Source organism: Coffea arabica, chromosome 1c (genome assembly GCF_036785885.1).
Source record: "Coffea arabica cultivar ET-39 chromosome 1c, Coffea Arabica ET-39 HiFi, whole genome shotgun sequence".
Lineage (NCBI taxonomy): Eukaryota > Viridiplantae > Streptophyta > Magnoliopsida > Gentianales > Rubiaceae > Coffea > Coffea arabica.
In genome coordinates, this window is record NC_092310.1 from 50,466,351 (window position 1) to 50,477,617 (window position 11,267).

At 36.6% G+C, this 11,267-nt stretch overlaps 1 protein-coding gene across 2 annotated transcripts; it reads left to right on the forward strand.

Moving 5' to 3' along the window:
* Window positions 1-4,606: 4,606 nt before the first annotated feature.
* On the forward strand, window positions 4,607-9,929 carry LOC113726572 (serine carboxypeptidase-like 2). 2 transcript variants are annotated; one of them, XM_072075745.1, is made up of 14 exons: window positions 4,607-4,902; window positions 4,999-5,144; window positions 5,622-5,698; window positions 5,973-6,095; window positions 7,130-7,232; window positions 7,708-7,745; window positions 7,867-7,968; window positions 8,090-8,176; window positions 8,622-8,783; window positions 8,887-8,958; window positions 9,040-9,158; window positions 9,244-9,357; window positions 9,469-9,514; window positions 9,642-9,929. In XM_072075745.1, the coding sequence occupies exons 1-14, from the start codon at window positions 4,628-4,630 to the stop codon at window positions 9,723-9,725; spliced, it is 1,548 nt and encodes a 515-aa protein (XP_071931846.1). In that variant the 5' UTR covers window positions 4,607-4,627; the 3' UTR covers window positions 9,726-9,929. The 2 variants fall into 2 exon arrangements, with proteins under 2 accessions (XP_071931846.1, XP_071931851.1); XM_072075750.1 differs by lacking the exon at window positions 8,090-8,176.
* Window positions 9,930-11,267: the final 1,338 nt, after the last annotated feature.

Below are 11,267 nucleotides of genomic sequence, written 5' to 3' on the forward strand. Positions count from 1 at the left end.
GGCCAGGCCCACCAAAGAGTCACTCATGCTGCTGACTCCTTCCAGTATTAATCACACGGGCCGACCGTTTTCCTAATTTTTAGCTTTTTGAAACCAAATAGACTTCTTCCTAATCTTCCGTCAATAATCCACGTAGACTCCATTTTAAATTGGAAAACTCTTGAAAAATCACATCTTTTATCTCTTTTTGCTCCACCTCCCTCCAATTAGTACCAAGTACCAAATATAAGTAGAATCTATCAATTAATACAATATTTGGTATAATAAAAGAGGAAAATAATCATAGAATTAATGACAAAAATACAACCTATCAATATTAATCATGCAATGAAAACGTTGATGAATTATAATAGAGAGCCAATCTTACGGTGAAAACAATGACGAACTGTAACTAGGAGTCAACCATACAATGAAACCGTGGACAATTTTTCAGCAAGATAAAGAAGATTATGTACGTTAGTCTAATTTATATTTCAATCTCCAGCAAGCTTAGGTTCCACCATGGGATTGATCTGATTTTAACCTATTTTATATCCTTTCAACTAGATTCGTCCCATATTTGCTTCTGTTTCAATCGGTTGAACCAACCTATGTGGTTCAATTTGTCAAAAAAAAAAAAGAGTTTGGTTGAGATGATTGAACAATTACACAAGAAACTTACTATTTGTGGGTCCAGTTACACAAGAAACTTAAAATTGTGGGTCCAATTTGTCAAAAAAATGAGTTTGGTCTAGATGATTGAACAATTACACAAGAAACTTAAAATTTGTGGGTCCAATTACACGAGAAACTTAAAATTGTGGGTCCAATTTGTCAAAAAAAAAAAAGAGTCTGGTTGATATGATTGAACAATTACACAAGAAACTTAAAATTTGTGGGTCCAACGTACCAATGGAGCAGAAGGAATTGTACTCTTAAATCTCAGTACATGCTAGTTCAATCATAGATATAGTTAAAATCTCTTAGGTGCTATTTTCCCCTCACACTTTATTACCGGGCATCCTGCACCTTTCACTACTGTCTCCTCTCACACATCATGTTTTTAAGTTGGAATAGTATCAACCTTTCATTCGACGGACAACATTGCATTCAAGGTTCTAGTGGGAGGAGTTGCCATTGCTACGCTCCGATAACAATACTGGGTAGGGATGGCAATGGGACAGGGGATCCCTCTCCCGTAAAAATAAAATAAAATCTGTTAGGTGTTATTTCCCCCTCACACATTAGAACTAGGCATCCTGCACCTTTCACAATTGTCTCCTCCTCACATATCGGGTCTTTAAGTTGGAATACTATCAACCTTTCATTCGACGGACAACATTGCATTTAAGTGTCTAGTGGGAAGAGTTGCCATTACTATGCTCCGATAACAATGCTGGGTAGGGAAGGCAACGGGATGGGAGATCCCTCTCCCGTCTCCCGTCTTGGTGCCAAATATCTCCCCATACACCCACTCCATCCTTTACTCCTGCCCTTACCCCTCCTAGCTGCCCTCAGGGAGTTTGCAGGGGAATGATAAAAATTTGATCCTATAGCTATTTGCTTCCATAATAACCAACAAAAATTCAACATATCAACCCATGGGGGGACGGGTGTCCCTTATTGCCATCACTAGTGTTACATATTATTGGGCCTTTTTATCACGAAAGCTATCTCAAAAGTTAAAAGTTTTCCCTCACATGTATAACCAAATATCCTTTCCCTTCCACAGTTGATGCAGAATAAACTGAAAATTCCCCATTCACATTAGGCCCGAGGTTGGAATAGCATCAACCTTTCATTCAATGGGTGCAAGTTGGGAAAACACCAACCTTTCATTTGACAAGCAACATTTCATTCAAGTGTTTAAATTGATTAATTTTTCATTTGAAGATGAAATTGGTCAGCAATTGACAGTTTAAATACTAAATGTGTCATGTTAAAAAGTTTGAGAACGAAATGTATCTATGACCTAAAGTTTAGGGACATTTTCCTGCGTTTTACTCTTTTCTATCAATATGTTAAGTTATAAGACGCTCTGGATGAAGACAGAAAACGTTTCTTTGAAAACTTCCATTTAGGAGATACTTAGGATACGAGTTTATGGGATCATTTATACCTTCATTAATTGCATTAGTACTCTTTCGTGTTGGACTCAATAGCTCATAAATCTATATTATCTCTTGCCACAAGATGATTAGTTGAAGTTTGCTAAATACAAAGTGTATAGGATCAACAATTTGTTGCTCTATGAGTATAAGATTAATTATTAAGGCCCTAAAACTTACTTGTATTTTGGTGTTATTCTAGGAAAAGAGGTCAGCATTGAACCACGTATTGATCTTTAAGGTTGACAGGTTGTCGAAACCTGTACAATAATAAAATTAAACCTAATTGCCAGTTGAAATAACCAAAACCCAATTCCAAGTACTGGAGCGGGACTCTAGGTGTGCAATGGGTTACGTGATTCACCCTATTCCCGAAGAGTTTGCTTGATCCGATATACCCGAATGGGATGGCTTTTTTCACAAATAATTATGAACTTATAGATAGGGCAAGTAGGGTCGTATCCTCAGGGATTGGGGATATTTGTCTCTTTAGAAATCCAAAGTAACACAGGGGGTGATTTTGTATGAACGACGACAATTAAAAAAATTCAAATAAGAAAATAAAAATAATTAACTAACTAGAAATTAAATAACAATTCACTAAATTTAGAGTAACAATAATTAAAGGTCTAAAACAATTAAAATAAGAAAACAACTAAAAATAAAATAAAATAGGCAACTAGAAATCAAATGGCAATGTACTAAAATCAAGATAATATTAATTAAAAATCTAGCCAAGAAATAACTTCAGCAATGGTTCACCTAATTGATCATCGAAGCAAAGGCAATTCCAATTATTTATCAATAAATAGGTTATAACTACCAAACAAGCGATGACAGTCAACCCCTCCTTACTGTGTCGGTGATTAAGGTACGCCCGTTAATCACTGCTCTAATTAGGAAATAAATCCTAGGTACGCCCGTAAGATTTAATTTCCTAATTACCTTACGTATTAGAGGAGCTCTATTCTAACCAAATAACACACTACCAGGGTTATTTTAGGTTAGCCCGCGAATTCCCTTGACACAAACCCAATCATGCCAGTTATCACTATTTTAAAGTAATTAAACAATTACGGATTTAGTGCCCTAATTGACAATAGATTACCTAATCAACTAATTATCCGGATCCAAGACAATCAATTAATTGGACAATTATAATTACTGTAATAAGAGAATATGCGAATACTAATAAATAAAATGAAAAAGATAAAATTAAATCGATCTCACAAGTTTTAGGTGAACCAAAGCCTCTGTTTTTCCTTGACTAGAGTGGGAAGATTAGTTCATATTTGACATGAAGAACCCACACACAATTGAAGAGAAAGCAGCTGTCATCGTCCTTTGAGATTTGAAGAATTCAGATCGTCCAAGTATTGAATAGATAGTAAGCCACAAGAAGTAATTGATAGCTTTTTCTTTGTCTGACATACAATGGGTAAAGAAGCTACCAAAATTCCTAAGGAAAGAAAAGTCAAAATCCTGAGCCAAAACTAAAGAAACGGAAAACTAAGAGGACAAGCCAGAACGTCCCTTCCTATGCTATTTTTTTGGTTTTTATCCTCCGCTTCTCTCAGATGTGCGGCGGCCCACAAGAGAAAAGAGGACTTCGGCCCAAATTACCCAAGAAGGGCTCGCACCTGTTTTCGTTCCCAAAATGCACCTGGATGACTGCTACTGAGCTCTTTCCTGATGAATGCCAAATTGGCACTAGTTATGATATTTTTGTTCTACTCTCTGAAATAAATACGAATTACGAAAAGTGAGTAGAATCTACTAATTAATCTACATCGGATCAGGTAATAGGAAAAATTAATAATAAAATAAATGATGAAATTGCACCCTATCAAAGGTCTATACTTTTGATGATCTTCTCTTTTCTAATCTACATAAGCTAGATTGATTACATACTATTTGGAGAAAAATTTACCATCCCGAGGTTAAAACTGAGACATTTCCCTTTATAGCTTCAGGGATACATACTTGGACATCCGGCGACTAAAGTTCAAGGAATTCTTAACTATCTAGCCCCGTTTGCTTATAGGATGGGCCTGATTTGTGATGAGCGCTATGTGGAATTCTGATGTACTATGGGAGGGATGTGGGGGGAGGGAGAGGAGAGGGAGGAGGGGCGGAAGAGGAGGTTGCAGGCTAGTGATATCGGCAAGCTGGTGGCGGGTTGAGGTGGGGGAGAAGGAAGAAAATGATGGAAAAAGGTGAAAATTTTGTTTGTTTTTAGATGTTAAGGGACGTGTACATTAAATATTTTGAGATGTTTATAGAGGATTACTATAAACAAAATAGTAAAAAAAAAATTGTCTATTAAAAATTAGACTAAAAATCCATGTGAAAATAAGCTAATAATCCATACTTAATTAATAATTTTTTATTTAATTAATTGAACTCCGTTGCTCCAGTCATTGTCATGCCAAACCAAGTGGATCCGTTGCTCCAGTCGAGCCCACCATTTTTAAACATTACACGCATCATTATTGCATCATTAGAATAATGATGCGTGTAATGACTCATTACACCGTGTAATGTCTCCCATGACACTCCACCGGAGATATATAGAGTTCGCCGAAGAACTCTATCCAAGTGTCTGGAGTCTAAAGTTGCTCTGCCTAGGGCCCAAAACGAGAGATAGGCCAAGCTCTATGGAGAAGTTGCAGGTGCTCCTAAGGCATCCTATCTTCTGCAACCTGTTCTTGCTGCTAGTTTATGTTCAAGCATGTTCAAACCTTGCTATGGCTGGTTCCATAGTTAAGTTTCTTCCAGGATTTGAAGGACCCCTCCCCTTTGAACTCGAAACCGGGTGAGCCACTAAGCATAACATATATATAATAACACTAGAAATTAACATTAATCAAAACTTAGAAGAAATAGTTGATCCATTTTCTGATATTATCAGGTATATTGGAGTTGGTGAATCAGAGGATGGGCAGCTCTTCTACGCCTTTATCAAGTCAGAGTCAAATCCTCAATCGGATCCTCTTATCCTTTGGTTAGATGGAGGCCCTGGCTGCAGTTCATTTAGTTCACTTTTCTTTGGGACAGGTCAATTCTAATGCCTTACACTTTGCATTAGGTGCCACCAAAAAACAGAACAATTGCGCCACTATTTTGATCTTGATTTTGTATAATCTTGAAACTCTGCAAACAGCTTTTCTGGTTGAAACTCTGCAAAAAAGACAAAAGACGTTGTCTGGTTGACGAAGCTTTATGTAAGGTGTTTTTTTGGGTAAAAGCATCCATTTGTCGCCAGTAGCAACTGCTACAAACATCTGTACAATAACTAACTACACATTCACATCAAATTAAAAAGCCCAAAATATAAATTAAGCTCCAAAAACACGCACCTAAATATTTTTTCATATGCATTGCTACAATAAAGCTTTTAGAAAACATTTCTAAAAACAACTAATTCAAATGGAGCCATAATCTTTAGTTGTCTTTAATGTTCAAGTGATGATGACTGATAAACTGGAGTGCCAGCATTTGATCAAGTCACTGGCCCGTGATTTCCTGTTGCAGGACCAGTAATTTTGGAGCCATTGTCGTTCGATGGCACTGTGCCCAAGTTGGTATTAAATCCCTCTACTTGGACCAAGGTAAACTCAAGAATTGAGTTTCTCTTTTCTTTTCTTTTATTTTCTTGTGAGAGAAAAAGAGATTTAAGTTGATGAGTATATCTTAGACTCATAGAAGTGTTACATGAAAAGGTTATTGAGATCCATATATAAATAAGATTCCAAATTTTTTTCTTTTTTCTTTTTTTTTTTTTTAAATAATGTTCAAATAATCTTTATCCAAACAAACCTAATTCTGAAGATTAAGAATTCGAGTTGACTGCATGGTTGAGAATCATTTCTTGTTACTTGTTAGGTTGTAAGCATCATCTTTCTGGATTCGCCAGCAGGAACTGGTTTTTCTTATGCTAAGACTGCACAAGCTTCTCAATCTTCAGATTTTCTAGCCTCTGATCAAGCTTATGAATTTATCAGGAAGGTACACGCCCATCACTCAGCTAATTAATGAATCGTAAGGCTTCACGGAACGTTGGACAATTACTAATCAGGAAAATGCCATATTTGTCTCTAGACCCTTTATTATGCAAAAAGACCAGTGTACTATCATTTAATTATTTTCCTTCTGAATAGTGGAATCCTGCATGGCTCTGCCCAAAATTGCCTCCATTGGATTCAAGTTCTTGATGAACACGGTTTTGATTGTATAGAACAGTTGACAGTGGAAGATGAATAAAAGTGACATCAATAATAATTGGCTATGGTAGTTGATAGGGTGAAACATCTCGAAAGAACCCATCAAAGAGCCCAATATATAAATCAGAAATTCAACTCTGACCCAAAAGTTTAAGCCATTGGATGTCGGGCCCTTACTTATATATTAACCGCTCTTTCTCCATCTCTCGAATCATTGTTGGACGTAATCTTTTACTTATGAACCTAACAGTAGTTACGGCAGTTAGCATCATGGGAGCTATAGTAGAGGAGGAGGTCAGGCATGTGGCTCTTGCATGGGGAAAGATCCCAAAGTCTCGTGAAAGGCGGCAATCTCTAGAATGGAATATCCCATTCATAGTGTTTAGTTAGTGAAATGTTGTGATACAGGCTCCTATGATAATTAGTTTAACATGTATACTGAGATATTCCATCTCTTGTACAAACTTGTCCCATATCGGTAAACTTACAATTTTACCTTGAAAAAATAGTGGAAGATGACTAATTTTGAATTTGAGGCTTACAATTCAATTTTGGGTACAAATTTCAATAAGCGAGGCAATTTGTAGTCTTTTTGCATGTTGTTGTAGCTTAATGTCTACAATTGGTTTGCTAGTGCCTATGGTACACAGTGCAATTTCAACTGCCATATATAGAGGCTTGGGCAGGCGATATTTGTTGCGTTTTTACCCATTTGAACCTCGAGTTAAAAGCTTAATTTCCTTTGAAATGGGAAAGAAATTATAGTTAAAAAGATGTTTACCTTTTACAAGATTGTTTTGATAGTTGATTATACTGCAGTGGCTACATGATCACCGAGAGTACAAGTCGAATCCATTCTATGTTGGTGGAATCTCGTATGGAGGCATTCCTGTTCCAATATTAACTCAACTTATATCAAATGGTAAGATTTTTTCAATGTGGCTCTTTGCCTTGGGGAAGTTTTTTGGTTGTGTTACAATCTGATTATTGAAATTGTCATGCAGATACATAGGCATTGTAAGAGATGTGAATATACTATAAATGCTCTCTGTAAGCTTGTAGTATATGCGAAGCCACTTTAGGTAGGAATATAGTTGCCACCTTAAGCTAAATGGGTTTTATTAACATAATGCAGAGCTTTATGAGGGGGAAAAAAAGGTTAAAAGTTCCCTCAGAAATTTGCAGGCTTTTTATTCTTTTCTGTCCAAATGTTAAGTTATAAAATGCTCCAGAAGAAAGCAAGAAAACGTTTCTTTGACCAGTTCAAAGTTCTACATTATCTCCTACAACAAGATGATCAGTTGAAGTTTGCTAAATACAGAGAGTATAGGATCAATGCTTTGTTGCTCTATGACTATTAAGCCCTAAAACTTACATGTATTTTGGAGTTATTCCAGGAAACGAGGACGGCATTGAACCACGTATTGATCTTAAGGTCTATACCTTTGATGATCTTCTCTTTTCTAGTCTACCTAATCTTGATTGATTACATACTATTTGGAGAAAAATTTACCATCCTGAGTTTAAAACTGAGACGTTTCCATTTATGGCTTCAGGGATACATACTCGGAAATCCAGTAACAAAGGTTTCAGGACTTCTGAACTATAGGGTTCCGTTTGCTTATGGGATGGGGCTGATTTCTGATGAACTCTATGAGGTAACTTATTTCTTTTGTTTGTTACCTATTGATATCTCAGAACACTGTCATTTGTCACGTGCATTCTTACAATGTAAAATTACCCGTGATTTTCTAATTGACCTGTATATTTACAATGCAGTCCTTGAAGGTTAGCTGTAAAGGGGAATATGAAATCACAGATCCTAGTAATCCAGTGTGTTCGAAAAATATGCAGGGATACAATGAGGCAAGCAACCATATCTATGCAATTTTTATGTGACTATATTTTCAAAAATTAGGCAAGGCCTAATGGATTTACTTAAAGTGCCTCCTAACTCAAGAAAGAGGGATAGAGTTAAGGATTGTCAGTATAACTGTTTCTGAATAGTGTAATATCATTTGAAGAAGCAGTAATTCATTGCAACTTACTCATACAATTTCGTAACAGAGTTGCAGTTAATGTTTGGGGCTTACACGAGCACTGATCGAACATCATATTTCTGTTGCGAAATTGTAGAAGTTAACAATGAATTACTCTGATTTATTCAAACAATAACACACTTTCCAGAAACGGTTGTATTGACGATTGGTTCCTCCCCCTTCCCTTTAATTTGCGGGCTACAAAAGGTGGGAAGAATCAGAATAAAGGAACGGGCAACAAGAATGATGGTGTAAATAATTTTCTTCTGCAGTTGGTTCGTAATATTGACGATGAACAGATCTTGATGCCCGTATGTCCTCCTCTTTCACGAGAGCCAAATAAATTATTTACTGGTGGGAGATCCATTATACAAATGTTGTATAAGAAGTTTGAAGAGCTAGACGTTCGGGAATCTACTTCAGTCAAATGTCGAGTAAGATACTACTAGTATCGTTCTATGTAAACTTGGGAAATAAGAGCATCAGTTCTTGGTAGCACAACTGATCGCCGTTTCTTCTGTTCACTGGCAATCGTAGATGGAATGGGTTAAGCTCGTTGAGCACTGGGCTAACAACAAGAGCGTCCAAGAGGCCCTCCATGTGCGAAGGGTATGTCTAAATCGAGCACTATGGTATGTAGCATTTGAATGCCGAAGCAAGCCTGAACTGATTTCTGTAATCACATTGCAGGAAACTATCGGACGGTGGTTAAGATGCAACGATACCTTGCCATACACAAAAAATGCAGGGAGTGTTGTACCATATCACGCAAACCTTAGCACTAAAGGTTATAGATCCCTTATATACAGGTTTGGTAGCTAACTCTGAATCTTGATGCATGTAGGTTAACAGCAGTGATTTTAAGTACTGAAAGTGGAGTACTTTGTGATGCAGTGGTGACCATGATCTGATGGTACCGCACATTGAAACTCAAGCGTGGATAAGATCTCTACATTACCCAATTATTGACTATTGGAGACAGTGGATTCATCAAGGCCAAGTTGCCGGGTTGGTTCAAAATTGAACAATGTTTCTTTTCTTGATTACACCACCATTAGCTCGAGATAAAAAGATACTTTACCCGACTCATCTAAATTTGTTCTGTTTTCCTGCCTCCAGTTACACAAGGACTTACACAAATAAGATGACATTTGCAACAGTGAAGGCAAGAAATTCCTGTTTCTATTGCTTCAGTGCAAGATTTGTTCACATGGTAACGACTAACAACAAGGTTAGAACATTCTTGGGACTAACTAGCACCCCTTTTTTCTTTTTCTTTTTTTTGGGTGAAGGGAGGAGGCCATGTTGCTTATGAGTTGAAGCCTGCCGAATGCAGAACTATGCTTGAGAGATGGATATCGCATCAGCCTCTCTAATCAGTTGGCATATGGATTATGGACATCTTTGATCACTTCTGCGCATCAAATGTGCCACTCTTAAATATATATTATTTGTAACTTTGGGTCATGAGACGCTTCTACTCCCAAGTCTCCAATGGATTGCCTTCTTATGGAGATATGATTAGTGGAGAAGTGAATAAAATGTAGTATTTAAAATGGGAATCACGTTACGCCTCCAAACATTTCTATATGACTGCTGAAGCTTTTACTTTGAAGATATGTCATTGAATTAAATTTCCTCTATTTTGCAATAAATAAAATTTTGAATTCACAGGAAAGTACCGTTTGCCAAGGAATTCAAATATTAAAAAAAATTGTTACTCCATTAAACATGAATGGAGGGAATCTACCAAAGCTTTTAAAAGATGAAGTGGAGTAGGAAAAGGAATTTCTTATAAATAATGGAAAAGCAATTTTCTTGAGAATACTTTAAAACCAAAAGAAGATAAAAAAAAAAAATCTCTTATGTCTGGGACTGATCTAATCACTTTTTAAGCAAAACTGTGACTCAAAAGTAATTTAAAAGCCTTTTTTTTGTAGTCCTAAACTACGTGTTTGTTGCCATGGATGATCTGGTCATCGAAACCTTACACTTAGCTAGATTCGATTTTTAGAAATTTAATTGGCTAGATTCGATTGTCAGAAATTTAATGGATCAAATTGTGTTACGCATCTCACCAAGTGGTGCGACTTAATCTGACTATTGAGTTTTTGAAAATCGAATCTATCAAATTTGGGCTGAACATATTAAGGATATAAAGATCTCTCCATTTATGATGAGCCCGGCAACAACGTTCAAATCATGTCTAGGACTGATCTAATCATTTTTTAAACAAACTATGCTCAAAAGTACCTTAAAATCCCCCTTTTTTTTTAGATAGTCCTAAATTACATGTTTATGGTCATGGATAATCTGGTCATCGAAGGCTTACACTTGACTCATACTTGAGTAAATTCGATCTTTAGAAATTCAATAGGTCAAATTGTGCTACCCACCTCACCAAGTGATGCGACTTAATTTGGACTACTGAATTTTTCACAACCGGATCTTCCATGTTTTGCTGAACTTGTTAAGGGTATCAAGGTCTCTCTATTAATGATGAGCCCGGCGACATCATTCAAATCCTGCTGGTGCTAAGGAGAACGGGGCGCACATATGGGTGCATGGGCTCACGTTTTTGCCTACTCATATGGAAAGGACGAATGCAAGGCTCATATGGGAAGACGAGACGTGCCCAATCAACAGAAACCTCGAGGAGAGAGAAGGTGAAGCGTGACGGAGAAAAAAAACAGAGAATAGAGTTTGGACATTCTTATCAAGTATTGCGTGGACTATTTCAAGGTCCTCAACTATTGATTTGTACTTTGATCAAACTTCAAAGGAGGTAGTGCAAATAACCCTTTAATGGTTTAAACAAGTCATTTTCTTTTCTTTTCTTTTTTTCGTTATTTGAAGGAAAACATTTACAACAAAAAGGAAAAAAAACAAAAACAAAAAACAGTTATGTAAGTGAACTT

Bases quoted from the DNA above. Each gene is read 5' to 3' on its own strand.
- LOC113726572 (XM_072075745.1), top strand. From the start codon at position 4,628: ATGTCTCCCATGACACTCCACCGGAGATATATAGAGTTCGCCGAAGAA. The intron at 7,746-7,866 runs GTCTATACCTTT...TTATGGCTTCAG, and splicing joins AACCACGTATTGATCTTAAG to GGATACATACTCGGAAATCC. The intron at 8,177-8,621 runs GCAAGCAACCAT...TTTCTTCTGCAG, and splicing joins ATATGCAGGGATACAATGAG to TTGGTTCGTAATATTGACGA.